Source organism: Oncorhynchus clarkii, chromosome 21 (genome assembly GCF_045791955.1).
Source record: "Oncorhynchus clarkii lewisi isolate Uvic-CL-2024 chromosome 21, UVic_Ocla_1.0, whole genome shotgun sequence".
NCBI classification, from domain to species: Eukaryota; Metazoa; Chordata; class Actinopteri; order Salmoniformes; family Salmonidae; genus Oncorhynchus; species Oncorhynchus clarkii.
In genome coordinates, this window is record NC_092167.1 from 31632378 (window position 1) to 31644880 (window position 12503).

A 12503-nucleotide genomic window follows, 5' to 3' on the forward strand; every position below is an offset into this window, starting at 1 on the left:
TAGTGTAGAGGAATGAGGAGGAGGAACACTGGGTCAAAGAACAGAAGGGAAAGAAATTCTGTGCCACCCAGACTTCCAAAACAAACCAGTCTTTGTAAGCCTCTTTTCCTGTTAAGAGTTGGGAGCGGAAGGAAGACAGCTTCTAATGCCAGTCAGTTTGCTTTCAGTGCTCACACAAAGTCAGGTTCTCTCACACCGAAGTCTCCTGATACAGTACAGGGATCTGGCCTAGGCCTGGCTTCCCATTCACATGCAGCTCTGCATGCCTTTGTACCTGTTAGGCTCCTTTTAAAATCCACTAGGCTATTTCTATGGGAGAGCTGTGTGCAGACTTCATAGAAGCTGGCTTCTAGTGTGTGTACACAATCACCGCCTGTATGCGTCACATTACGCATATTAGGTTAATGCTTTGCTTCCACTGAACGCTCCTTCCGGCGAAGACGAGTGAGCTTAAACAAGTGTTCACTTGCGCGCTACTCATCTATAATGACCGCTGTAACTATGGTTACAAAAACAAGATGGCTGCCTTTTCTCATGTACATTGGGAGTGAGTGAGGCTGATCGGAGGAATGCATCAGGTGATGAAGTGTCATGGTCCTTTGAGAGGGAGAAAGACCTACAGTAGAATGGCACAAAGCTTTTAATGCACGATTAAAACAAACTGGAGGACACCATGGTAACACAGCAGATTTTATTTTCACTACAAAAAAAAAAAAAAAAAGCCATCAAGAGCATCATTTTAAAGCAGAGCAACATCGAACCCCCCTCCCTCCCCCGACTATTAAGCAGAAGGAAAGCATTTTTAGTCTGGTTAAAGACTAACCCAAATACATCGCTTTCATTTCACATGTAGCCTCTTATTAAAGCATGTACGGAAGAGGGTTGGGGTTTGAGACCCATTCAAAACTTAAACATTCAAAAAATAAAATGGGAAGGGGGGGGGGGGGGATTGCATACTAGGAAACATAATGGGGACCATAAAGGCAAAATGGTCAAACATCTAGCATGTAGGAAGTTGTGCATGATCCAATCACCACGGTGGGTCATAATAACAATAATTATAACAATGTCTAATGCAATGTTTCAGAAATGTTTCAATGAACCACTTACTAGAAAGGCTATAGTGGTCATGTGATTAATTAATTAAAAGGATCGCGGACCAGAAGGCCTGAAACAACTAGTCTTCAATCATCCACAAAATGTTAGTCATGATCCAATTATTGTCGTTAATATATGAGTTTAATGCATTTGAACTTAACATGATACTGAAGTTGCAGGTCCAGGTTGGTTGTAACAGTGGTAGGATAATGTGCAATATTTTGAAGTTGAATTATTTTTTTTTTTTTTTAAAAGCCTTTGTGGTCTGCTTAGTAACAGTGATTGCACGACATCAGCTTGAAGCTAATTTATGAATTGATCATGAAACAGAATACTGCAACAAAATGAAAGCATAATCATCAAGTCACTTTCCTGAAAATCGATTTTCGAGAATGCTTGAATCGAATAACAAACAGCTATTTTTTCCCCCTCTGCTCACTAATACGAAACAAATTAAATGGCCCTATACATTGCTTTATACTTACATATATCAAATATTGATTATCCTCTCCTCTCCCACAATACATTCAACATGTAGATCCATAAGCATGAGGGATGATACGCAATGTCTTATTTATTGTAATCCAGACTAGGTTATTATAATACAATCCAGAGACAGACCTACATACGTAGCTAGGTTCGAGTTAAGCTAGTTCCGTTGAAAAGTGAAATAAAATGACCTTTTCTTGACATATTCTATGTTTTTGAGGGTGGGGTTGGGAAATGCATAGGACAGGATCACTCATCCCTCCTCGGGAGCGTTTGTTGTTTTTTCTCTCCTGTTTACACATGGCTTTCATAGATCACCTGTAGCTGTAGCTTAGTAGTAACCTCTGGCTCCACCTCTGCCTCCAACCCCACCTCCTCCACTGGCTCCTGCTCAGAACCCTGCTCCTCTTGCTGCTGCTCCTCCTCCTCCTCCTCCAGGTGAAGGGGAGCCAACGGCGGAGGAGACAAGGGAGTGGGCGTGGCCTCAGCCAGAGCCGGGGCCTCCATGGGCAGTGGGGGGTGGATGGACACCTGGATGGCGATGTGCTGAGGCTGCTCGTGCAACGACGCGTCGTCGGAATCCGCTGCAGGGGATCCGGAACGCTCCCTCTCTCTCTCCCGGAGGACGGTGAAGACATCGCCGGGCCCCACCCCGACCAGGGCCCCCTGCACCAGGGCCGCCCGGCATCCCGATGCCCCATCCAGGTGGTGCCCCTCTGGAGCCTGTCGGAGGAACGTGTGCCTCATCTCCTCAACCCCCACCACCTCCAGGATATCCTCCATGAAAGTGCGGCAGTTCATGATGAGGGGGGGCAGCGGGATGCTGCGGGCCAGCTCCTCGATGTAACGGGCAAACTCCATGGTTTTGAACTGGGTCACCTTGGCCAGCTCCAGGGTCTTGGCTGACGTGATGATGGGGATGCGCTTGGCGATCTCAAACGCCTTCTGGAGCTTTAGAGTGGAAGAGAATATGGAATATAACCTCATTGGACATTTAAATATAGGATAGAAAATATTTCACCATTCAAGAATGATTAAAAACATCACATACCCCAGTTACAAACACACACCCCAAAGGCACTATATCTGCGTAGGGTCCTCACAAGTATAGTAAGACAGGACACAAACCTTCTCGGCGCCTTCTGTGCGGAAGAAGTCGTTAATGGCCTTCTCGGTCTTCTTCAGGTGGCTGCTCATCATGCAGAGGCGCGTGATGTTGAGGATCATGATGATGGTGAAGGTGACGAGGCACACGACTACGTAGTAGGCCCCCAGGTCCCCGTTGTGCAGGACCACCCGCATGGTCACCGTGCAGTTGGCGCTGCCGTGCACGTTGGACGCCATGCACGTGTACTTGCCACGGTCGGCGAACCTGATGTCGGTGATGTTGAGGATGCCATCGTCCGTCAGCAGCCACTTGCCACCTGAGAACGAGAGAGAGCGCGTCGCTGAAACCAACTTTTCCATATCATGCAATCCTCATATTTCCTACTCAGGGCCAGTAGTCCAGTCAGGTAGTAAATGGACAACTCCTGACCCGAGTTATCGTAATAATCTACAGGTCATGAACAATGGTAAAGGATAGACCTAACCAGAAAATATTATGGAACATTGCTATAAAAAAAACATTGCACCATAGAAACGGGGGCCATTTCCCTTTTAAGAACTGTTTGTGGTTCCTTCACATGCATTTCCAGGTTGCAGAGACAGCAGTAGCCAGGCTAAGGGGATCTGCTGCAGTTTGTCATGACGGTCACGGGTAAGAGCTTTTTATAGCTAGAAGCCCAGGCCATCCTTTCTGCGAAGGCCTTACATTTTACACTGCATATACAGTGGGGCAAAAAAGTATTTAGTCAGCCACCAATTGTGCAAGTTCTCCCACTTAAAAAGATGAGAGGCCTGTAATTTTCATCATAGCTACACTTCAACTATGACAGACAAAATTAGAGAAAAAAAATGCAGAAAATCACATTGTAGGATTTTTAATGAATTTATTTGCAAATTATGGTGGAAAATAAGTATTTGGTCACCTACAAACAAGCAAGATTTCTGGCTCTCACAGACCTTCTTTAACCTCTTTTATCTCTAGGGGCGCTATTTCATTTTTGGATAAAAAAACATTCCAGTTTTAAGCGCGATATTTTGTCACGAAAAGATGCTCGACTATGCATATTCTTGACAGTTTTTGAAAGAAAACACTCTGAAGTTTCAGAATCTGCAAAGATATTGTCTGTAAGTGCCCCAGAACTCATTCTACAGGCGAAACCAAGATGATGCGTCAACCAGGAAATGAGCAGAATTTCTGAAGCTCTGTTTTCCATTGTCTCCTTATATGGCTGTGATTGCGCAAGGAATGAGCCTACACTTTCTGTCGTTCCCCCAAGGTGTTAGCAGCATTGTGACGTATTTGTAGGCATATCATTTGAAGATTGACTTTAAGAGACTACATTTTCCAAGTGTCCGCCTGGTGTCCTGCGTGGAATTCGGTGCGCAAACGCCAGCTGCTTGTACTTTTCCATTTGATTGAGGGGAGAAACCATGCTTCCACGAACGATATATCATTGAAGAGATATGTGAAAAACACCTTGAGGATTGATTCTAAACAACGTTTGCCATGTTTTCAGTCGATATTATGGAGTTAATTTGGAAAAAAGTTCGCGTTTTGAGGACTGAATTTTCGTTTTTTTTTTGGTAGCCAAATGTGATGTGCAAAACGGAGCTATTTCTAATACACAAAGAATCTTTTTGGGAAAAACTGAGCATCTGCTATCTAACTGAGAGTCTCCTCATTGAAAACATCCGAAGTTCTTCAAAGGTAAATGATTTTATTTGAAGGCTTTTATGTTTTTGTTGAAATCTTGCGTGCTGGATGCTAACGCTAATGCTAACGCTAAATGCTACGCTAGCTAGCCACTTTTACACAAATGATTGTTTTCCTATGGTTGAGAAGCATATTTTGAAAATCTGAGATGACAGTGTTGTTTACAAAAGGCTAAGCTTGAGAGATGGCATATTTATTTCATTTCATTTGCGATTTTCATGAATAGTTAACGTTGCGTTATGGTAATGAGCTTAGGTCGGTAAATAGAATCCCGGATCCGGGTTTGGTAGACGCAACAGGTTAAGAGGCTCCCCTGTCCTCCACTCTTTACCTGTATTAATGGCACCTGTTTGAACTTGTTATCAGTATAAAAGACACTTGTGATCATTTTGACCCCATGGGGTGAGATCTTGCGTGGAGCCCCAGATCGAGGGAGATTATCAGTGGTCTTGTATGTCTTCCATTTCCTAATAATTGCTCCCACAGTTGATTTCTTCAAACCAAGCTGCTTACCTATTGCAGATTCAGTCTTTCCAGCCTGGTGCAGGTCTACAATTTTGTTTCTGGTGTCCTTTGACAGCTCTTTGGTCTTGGCCATAGTGGAGTTTGGAGTGTGACTGTTTGAGGTTGTGGACAGGTGTCTTTTATACTGATAACAAGTTAAACTTGTCGGAGTGGGCGCCCTGATTCTAGTTTGTGAGCTAGGCAGGCTACTGCCTGGGAAGGTCTCCCTCTCAGAAGTATGCGATGGGGCGGGGGTAGGTTGACCTAAGGTCTCCCCACTGGAAACCCGAGGTAGGGGGAGCGGGGGAATCAAATTAGTGCACCTCGAACTTTGTACAGTACTAATGCAATTAGTAAAATCAGTCACACTACGAAATGCTACCAAATAAACCACAATTCATTCATAACACTGTAGCTATATAGTTTCACAGACATATTGTTGCATTCTTATTCTGGTTTGTGCGAAATCGTTAAGAATAATATAAAACCAGTCTGCACACCACCAAGGTGAATTGGTTTAGTCTTGACTCTTGGTTGACAGTGTTGGGGGATGGGTAATGTATTGATGCTTAAGTGCCAAATCAACACAAATGGATAAGAAAAGGTCTAAGCCATCAGGTGCCCAGTTTAGGAAAAAGAGGAAAGAAAAACACGCAAAATATTAAAAGGTATGCAGCTATGTCATCTCTTTATGAGTATAATATTAAGCATGTAATGAAATAGGCTAGTAGAACACTTGTTAGCCTGTTGCTTGCTATGCTATTACACCTAGGGCGACAATATTCCATTTTCTGCCCAACTAGCTTACATAACATTGGATATCATTTCACAGTTTCATCATGATAATGTGTGTAGCCTGCTGTAAAACGACTACAACTTAACTAGCACATTATTGATTTGGTTAACTTTCATTGAGGTGACATAAAGGTTTTCTGTGATTGTATTGACTAGGTCCTGAGCTCAGTTAGGGACATTTCCAATGCTGTGGGCGAACTTAAAATCATATCTAATTGTATTTGTCACATACACATGGTGAGCAGATGTTAATGCGAGTGTAGCGAAATGCTTGTGCTTTTAGTTCCGACAATGCAGTAATAACCAACGAGTAATCTAACAATTCCACAACTACTACCTTATACACACAAGTGTAAAGGGATAAAGAATATGTACATAAAGATATATGAATGAGTGATGGTACAGAACGGCATAGGCAAGATGCAGTAGAAGGTTTTGAGTACAGTATATACATATGAGATGAGTAATGTAGGGTATGTAAACATAAGTGGCATAGTTTAAAGTGGCTATTGATACATGTATTACCTAAAGATGGCAAGATGCAGTAGATGATATACAGTACATTATATACATATACATATGAGATGAGTAATGTAGGGTATGTAAACATTATATTAAGTGGCATTGTTTAAAGTGGCTAGTGATACACTTTTTACATAAATTTCCATTATTAAAGTGAGCTAGAGTTGAGTCAGTATGTTGGCAGCAGCCACTCAATATTAGTGATGTCTGTTTAACAGTCTGATGACCTTGAGATAGAAGCTGTTTTTCAGTCTCTCGGTCCCTGCTTTGATGCACCTGTACTGACCTCGCCTTCTGGATGATAGCGGGGTGAACAGGCAGTGGCTCGGGTGGTTGTTGTCCTTGATGATCTTTATGGCCTTCCTGTGACATCGGGTGGTGTAGGTGTCCTGGAGGGCAGGTAGTTTGCCCCCGGTGATGCGTTGTGCAGACCTCACTACCTTCTGGAGAGCCTTACGGTTGTGGGCGGACCAGTTGCCATTCCAGGCGGTGATACAGCCCGACAGGATGCTCTCGATTGTGCATCTGTAGAAGTTTGAGTGCTTTTGGTGACAAGCCAAATTTCTTCACCCCCCTGAGCCTTCTTCACAACGCTGTCTGTGTCGGTGGACGAATTCAGTTTGTCCGTGATGTGTACGCCGAGGAACTTAAAACTTACTACCCTCTCCACTGCGGTCCCGTTGATGTGGATAGGGGGGTGCTCCCTCTGCTGTCTCCTGAAGCCCACGATCATCTCCTTTGTTTTGTTGACATGAGTGGGAGGTTATTTTCCTGACACCACACTCCGAGGGCCCTCACCTCCTCCCTGTAGGCCGTCTCGTTGTTGTTGGTAATCAAGCCTACCACTGTAGTGTCGTCCGCAAACTTGATGATTGAGTTGGAGGCGTGCATGGCCATGCAGTCGTGGGTGAACAGGGAGTACAGGAGAGGGCTCAGAACGCACCCTTGTGGGGCCCCAGTGTTGAGGATCAGCGGGGTGGAGATGTTGTTACCTACCCTCACCACCTGGGGGGCGGCCCGTCAGGAAGTCCAGTACCCAGTTGCACAGGGCGGGGTCGAGACCCAGAGTCTCGAGTTTGGAGGGTACTATGGTCTTAAATGCGGAGCTGTAGTCGATGAACAGCATTCTCACATAGGTATTCCTCTTGTCCAGATGCGTTAGAGCAGTGTAGAGTGTGGTTGCGATTGCGTCGTCTGTGGACCTATTGGGGCGGTAAGCAAATTGTAGTGGGTCTAGGGTGTCAGGTAGGGTGGAGGTGATATGGTCCTTGACTAGTCTCTCAAAGCACTTCATGATGACGGAAGTGAGTGCTACGGGCGGTAGTCGTTTAGCTCAGTTACCGTAGCTTTCTTGGGAACAGGAACAATGGCCCTCTTGAAGCATGTGGGAACAGCAGACTGGGATAAGGATTGATTGAATATGTCCGCCAGCTGGTCTGCGCATGCTCTGAGGACGCGGCTGGGGATGCTGTCTGGGCCTGCAGCCTTGCGAGGGTTAACACGTTTAAATGTCCACAGGTGGGGGTCCACAGGTGGGGGTTGTGCTTACAGCCCAACACCGTGCAGGAAGTTTGGCATTTGCCAGAGAACAAGATTGGCAAATTCGCCACTGGCGCCCTGTGCTCTTCACAGATGAAAGTAGGTTCACACTGAGCACATGTGACAGACGTGACAGAGTCTGGAGACGCCGTGGAGAACGTTCTGCTGCCTGCAACATCCTCCAGCATGACCGGCTTGGCGATGGGTCAGTCATGGTGTGGGGTGGCATTTCTTTGGGGGGCCGCACAGCCCTCCATGTGCTCGCCAGAGGTAGCCTGACTGCCATTAGGTACCGAGATGAGATCCTCAGACCCCTTGTGAGACCATATGCTGGTGCGGTTGGCCCTGGGTTCCTCCTAATGCAAGACAATGCTAGACCTCATGTGGCTGGAGTGTGTCAGCAGTTCCTGCAAGAGGAAGGCATTGATGCTATGGACTGGCCCGCCCGTTCCCCAGACCTGAATCCAATTGAGCACATCTGATACATCATGTCTTGCTCCATCCACCAACGCCACGTTGCACCACAGACTGTCCAGGAGTTGGCGGATGCTTTAGTCCAGGTCTGGGAGGAGATCCCTCAGGAGACCATCCGCCAGCTCATCAGGAGCATTGTAGGGAGGTCATACAGGCACGTGGAGGCCACACACACTACTGAGCCTCATTTTGACTTGTTTTAAGGACATTACATCAAAGTTGGATCAGCCTGTAGTGTGGTTTTCCAATTTAATTTTGAGTGTGACTCCAAATCCAGACCTCCATGGGTTGATAAATTTGATTTCAATTGATAATTTGTGTGTGATTTTGTTGTCAGCACATTCAACTATGTAAAGAAAAAAGTATTTAATAAGAATATTTCATTCATTCAGATCTAGGATGTGTTATTTTAGTGTTCCCTTTATTTTTTTGAGCAGTGTATTTAGTCTTTTGGGGTGTCTTATGCCTAGAATTAGCCATGGCGATTGTATTGTTCATTTGGTTCCGATTCTGAAAGTTTGATAAATTGTGCATATTGACAAGCCATACAAGCTACAACCGCCACTGAGGCTACTAATGGACTAACTGCATGCCTTGTTGTTTTTGGCACAGAGCTCAATTCATTCAATATTTCAAGCAATCTAGGCCTATAAAATACTTGCTCAATCAATTAACTGTAACAAACTGCAATTCATTAATCCATTGTGGTTTTCATTTTGAGTCATAATATGATTCCTATTGAATCAATATTATTTCTTCCTGCAGGACTGTCCTTGAGGCCGCAATCCAGGAACCAGCTATTTTGCACTTGAAATCCATGTTTTATCCTGGAACCCTCTGCAGTGGACCAGTGTTTATGACCTTCCTCTAATTACTGATATTATTTTCTTGATGAGTTCGAGCTGAACGAATAGGCGGGCAGAGAGGTGCCACTAACTTGTTTATTCCATGTCTGGGTCCCAAATGGCAGTGCACTCAGTCAGGGCCCAAAGGGGCTCTGGTCAAAAGTAGTGGGTCGTGATCAAAAGTAGTGCACTAAATAGGGAGCCATTTGGGACACAACCCATTTGTTCAATATTTAAATAGAGGGTGGGGCTGAGGGACAATGGAATCCGTCTGGAAAAATACCACGTGGTGCTTGTTGGTTAACAACAGGGAGACAAACAAGTCGTGGAACCACAAGCAAGTAGCCAGCCAAACATTAAATCATGTTACAACATCTGTTGACTATTAGAATTGGTTCTTCTTTGTCTACTACTACATTGATGTGTGAACTTCTCACTAAACTAATCTTGGTATATCCAATGTATTAAGAAGCTCTGTTATATCGGGGCAAAATAAATGTCATCCAGGCTATATTTCACCATGGGTCTACATTGGCCACTATTCTCCTATCATTGGATGAAGTGTTATCTACCATTACAACAACTACGTAGGCATGTTATTAGACTGTGGCTGGATGGATGATTTCATGTTCCTACATATTTTGAAAGCTCATCCTGAGTGGGTTGCTGACACACACACACACACAGAGAGAGACAGAAACCGATTCTAGAGCCCGAATAGTGTTGGGCTTGAGACGGAGAATGAATAGCGCAGTGCACACACACACACACTTAATCCATCAATCCTCCAGCCGGTCTGTTGTGTCTCTAGAAAACCTGAATGGGTACAGGAAATGTATTCAGACACCGGACATACATTTCAATGAGAAGGACTTCTAAATTTATACCCCCGTGTAAAGTGTTCCCAGGCTCACTTCGAACGCGTGTGTGGAATCAAGAGCTAACAAACAGCGGCAAAAGCCGTGAAAGCAAAGGAAAGTCATGTTCAACAGGGAAGAAGCGACTCCTATTCATGGGTTGCACATTGCGTCACAATATTGTTTCGAACAAAGTATCAAGTATCTACAGACAGCCTAAGTAGTGGCCGTGACCACCAATCTGCATCCATATAGGCTAGAGTAGATAGACTACAACTGAATGAGAGAACCACGACAATATCATATTAAAATCCATTACCATGTAATGTATCAAGTATCTACAGTTAAGCAGTGGCCGTGACTTTTGAACTCCAACGTTTTGGAAAAAGAGCCAACTGGCCAGCTTGTTTGATTTGTTGTCCCTCCCTCTCTCTGTTGTCCACAGTTGGACTTAAAATAACCTTTAGCCTGACAGTTCAAGTTGGTTTGAGAAAAATGTATGTAGAACAGCTGCTGATTGTGAGGCCAGAGCAACATCAGGACATTCTTTATGATTCAACGAACTTGACTTACTTGTCTCGGTGTCTAGCAGGTCTCCGTGCGAGTTGAACCACTGTACACTCGGGTCAGGGTCTCCAGTGACGTTGCAATCAATCAGCGCGCAGTTGCCCTCACGGGCGATAATCTGGTTTACTTTCGAGAACACGAGGGGGACAAATCCACCATCTGCCACCGTACCGTTTTCCGTGCTGTTCCCATCTGAAACCGCCGATAAGGCCGCGGTGGCGTGGAGGCTAATAACGGTCAGTAGAAAGAAGCCTAAAGCGTAGCTGCTTGCCCGATGCATTTTTTTGTCTTCCTGACGGTCGCCTTCACCAGATAAGAGTTTGTCATGCCACTCGCATCTTTATGCTCAATATACTGACAATCTCCTGATGGTGGTAATGAATGGCAATTTGGTATTCTGCTCCGAATCTTGAACCATTCCACTGAAAAGAGAAAAGACAAAGCAACCATGAACATTGTGAACAGTCTGTTTATTAAACATAATTTTGGTTCAGCAGATAGATCACCTATTAAGACCAGTGCCCAACGTCTTTGACATTTCTGGTTTATAATTAACCCCCTCGACCAAATAGTCTATGACTCTGACAACAACAAAAAAACAGGGTTTGACTACCAAGCTAACAATGTGACATTGACATTGTTGTTGCGGCAGACTATACTAGTGCTGCTGGAACAGTGCATTTTGTTACAACATAACTAGAGCTGCAATGTAACTTAAACAGACATGACATGCCTGTATTTTTATTAGGCCCTAGCTACGTTAGTAGTATTGTTGTCTAAAAATCAGTTACGAGTTTGATAACAATATTACTTAGTATACATCAATAGAAGTATTGATAAGCACCACTGCTAGTCAGTTGACAATTTACATGCAACATAGTAGCTAACCTAGTTAGCTAACAAGTCTAGCTATTTGGGATGTTTTTGCACACTAGCAGCTAACGTAACTGGAGGCAAAATCGCGGGGTTTAGCTATAAAACTAACGCTAACGGGTTGTAAAACTAGCTAGCTTATCTGATATCATTTATAGACGGCACTATATAAACGGTGAAGTAGCTCACATAATATAGTTAGCTCCATGTAAGGTTGGCTAACAGAGAGACAAAAAACTAAGATTAGTCCACTAATGTAACCAATCATAGCTCGCTCGTTAGTTCACTCGCAATAACCTTATCTTGCCGAATAACGTTTTCCAATAACATCTGATAGCATACTTACAATTTCATTTAGCTTACAGGCGTTTAATCGTAAAGAAGGAGAGATCACCGTGTGTCTTTCGGCCTTTGCTGCATTCCGCTATGTCTTCGACGTCCTCATCGCTCTTCGGTTCTCTCTTGCTCAGCTGGCCGCGTGACACAACATTCGGGTCGCTGCAGCATTCGGCCTGCCTAGAATCCCTACCCGAGTCAAATTACCAACAGGCAGCAAGAAAAAACTAGGTCAGTCATTGGCCACGCAACAACTTTATGTGATCGTATTAAAATGGATCCACATGCCCAAAGAAACATGATTGGATTAACTAGAATAGTACAGTACAGTATCCTACGTGAATGGTAATCATGACTGTGTCATCAGTGGAATTAGATGTAGATAGAAATGTAGGCCATATTTAATCCACCCCCCCAAAATATATATATATATTTGCAATTAATGAAAACATCACTTATTGTTCCAAAAAACTGTTCCAAAATTGTTCCAAAAAACTATTTTACATGAATGAAGTCCATTCATGCACTGGGCTGTATAGACTACTTTTAGGACGTTCTGCTTTGTCTGCCCTTTCTATTGAGTCTTAGACTACAGTTCTTCAAGCCCTTAACAGAGGCCAGTGTCTCACTCTGTCTCAGATCCAGGCCGTTTGCCATCATCAACCACTGCATTGTTCGATCTGACAGACAGAACTACAGCACTTAAGACTCATGAAGAGCCCCAAATGCCAGGGCACTTAATTTTGTGGTTCTATTGAATCCTTTGACTTCACTTTATATATA

The 12503-nt window shown here is 44.1% G+C and overlaps 1 protein-coding gene across 1 annotated transcript; it reads right to left on the bottom strand.

Moving 5' to 3' along the window:
* Positions 1-677: 677 nt before the first annotated feature.
* LOC139378883 (microfibrillar-associated protein 3-like) lies at positions 678-10928 on the bottom strand. Its single transcript, XM_071121465.1, is given in 4 exon segments — positions 678-2538; positions 2716-3011; positions 10518-10799; positions 10802-10928. Coding segments are annotated over 4 exon segments (1272 nt in total). The 5' UTR covers positions 10839-10928; the 3' UTR covers positions 678-1881.
* Between the last annotated feature and the right edge of the window lie 1575 nt (positions 10929-12503).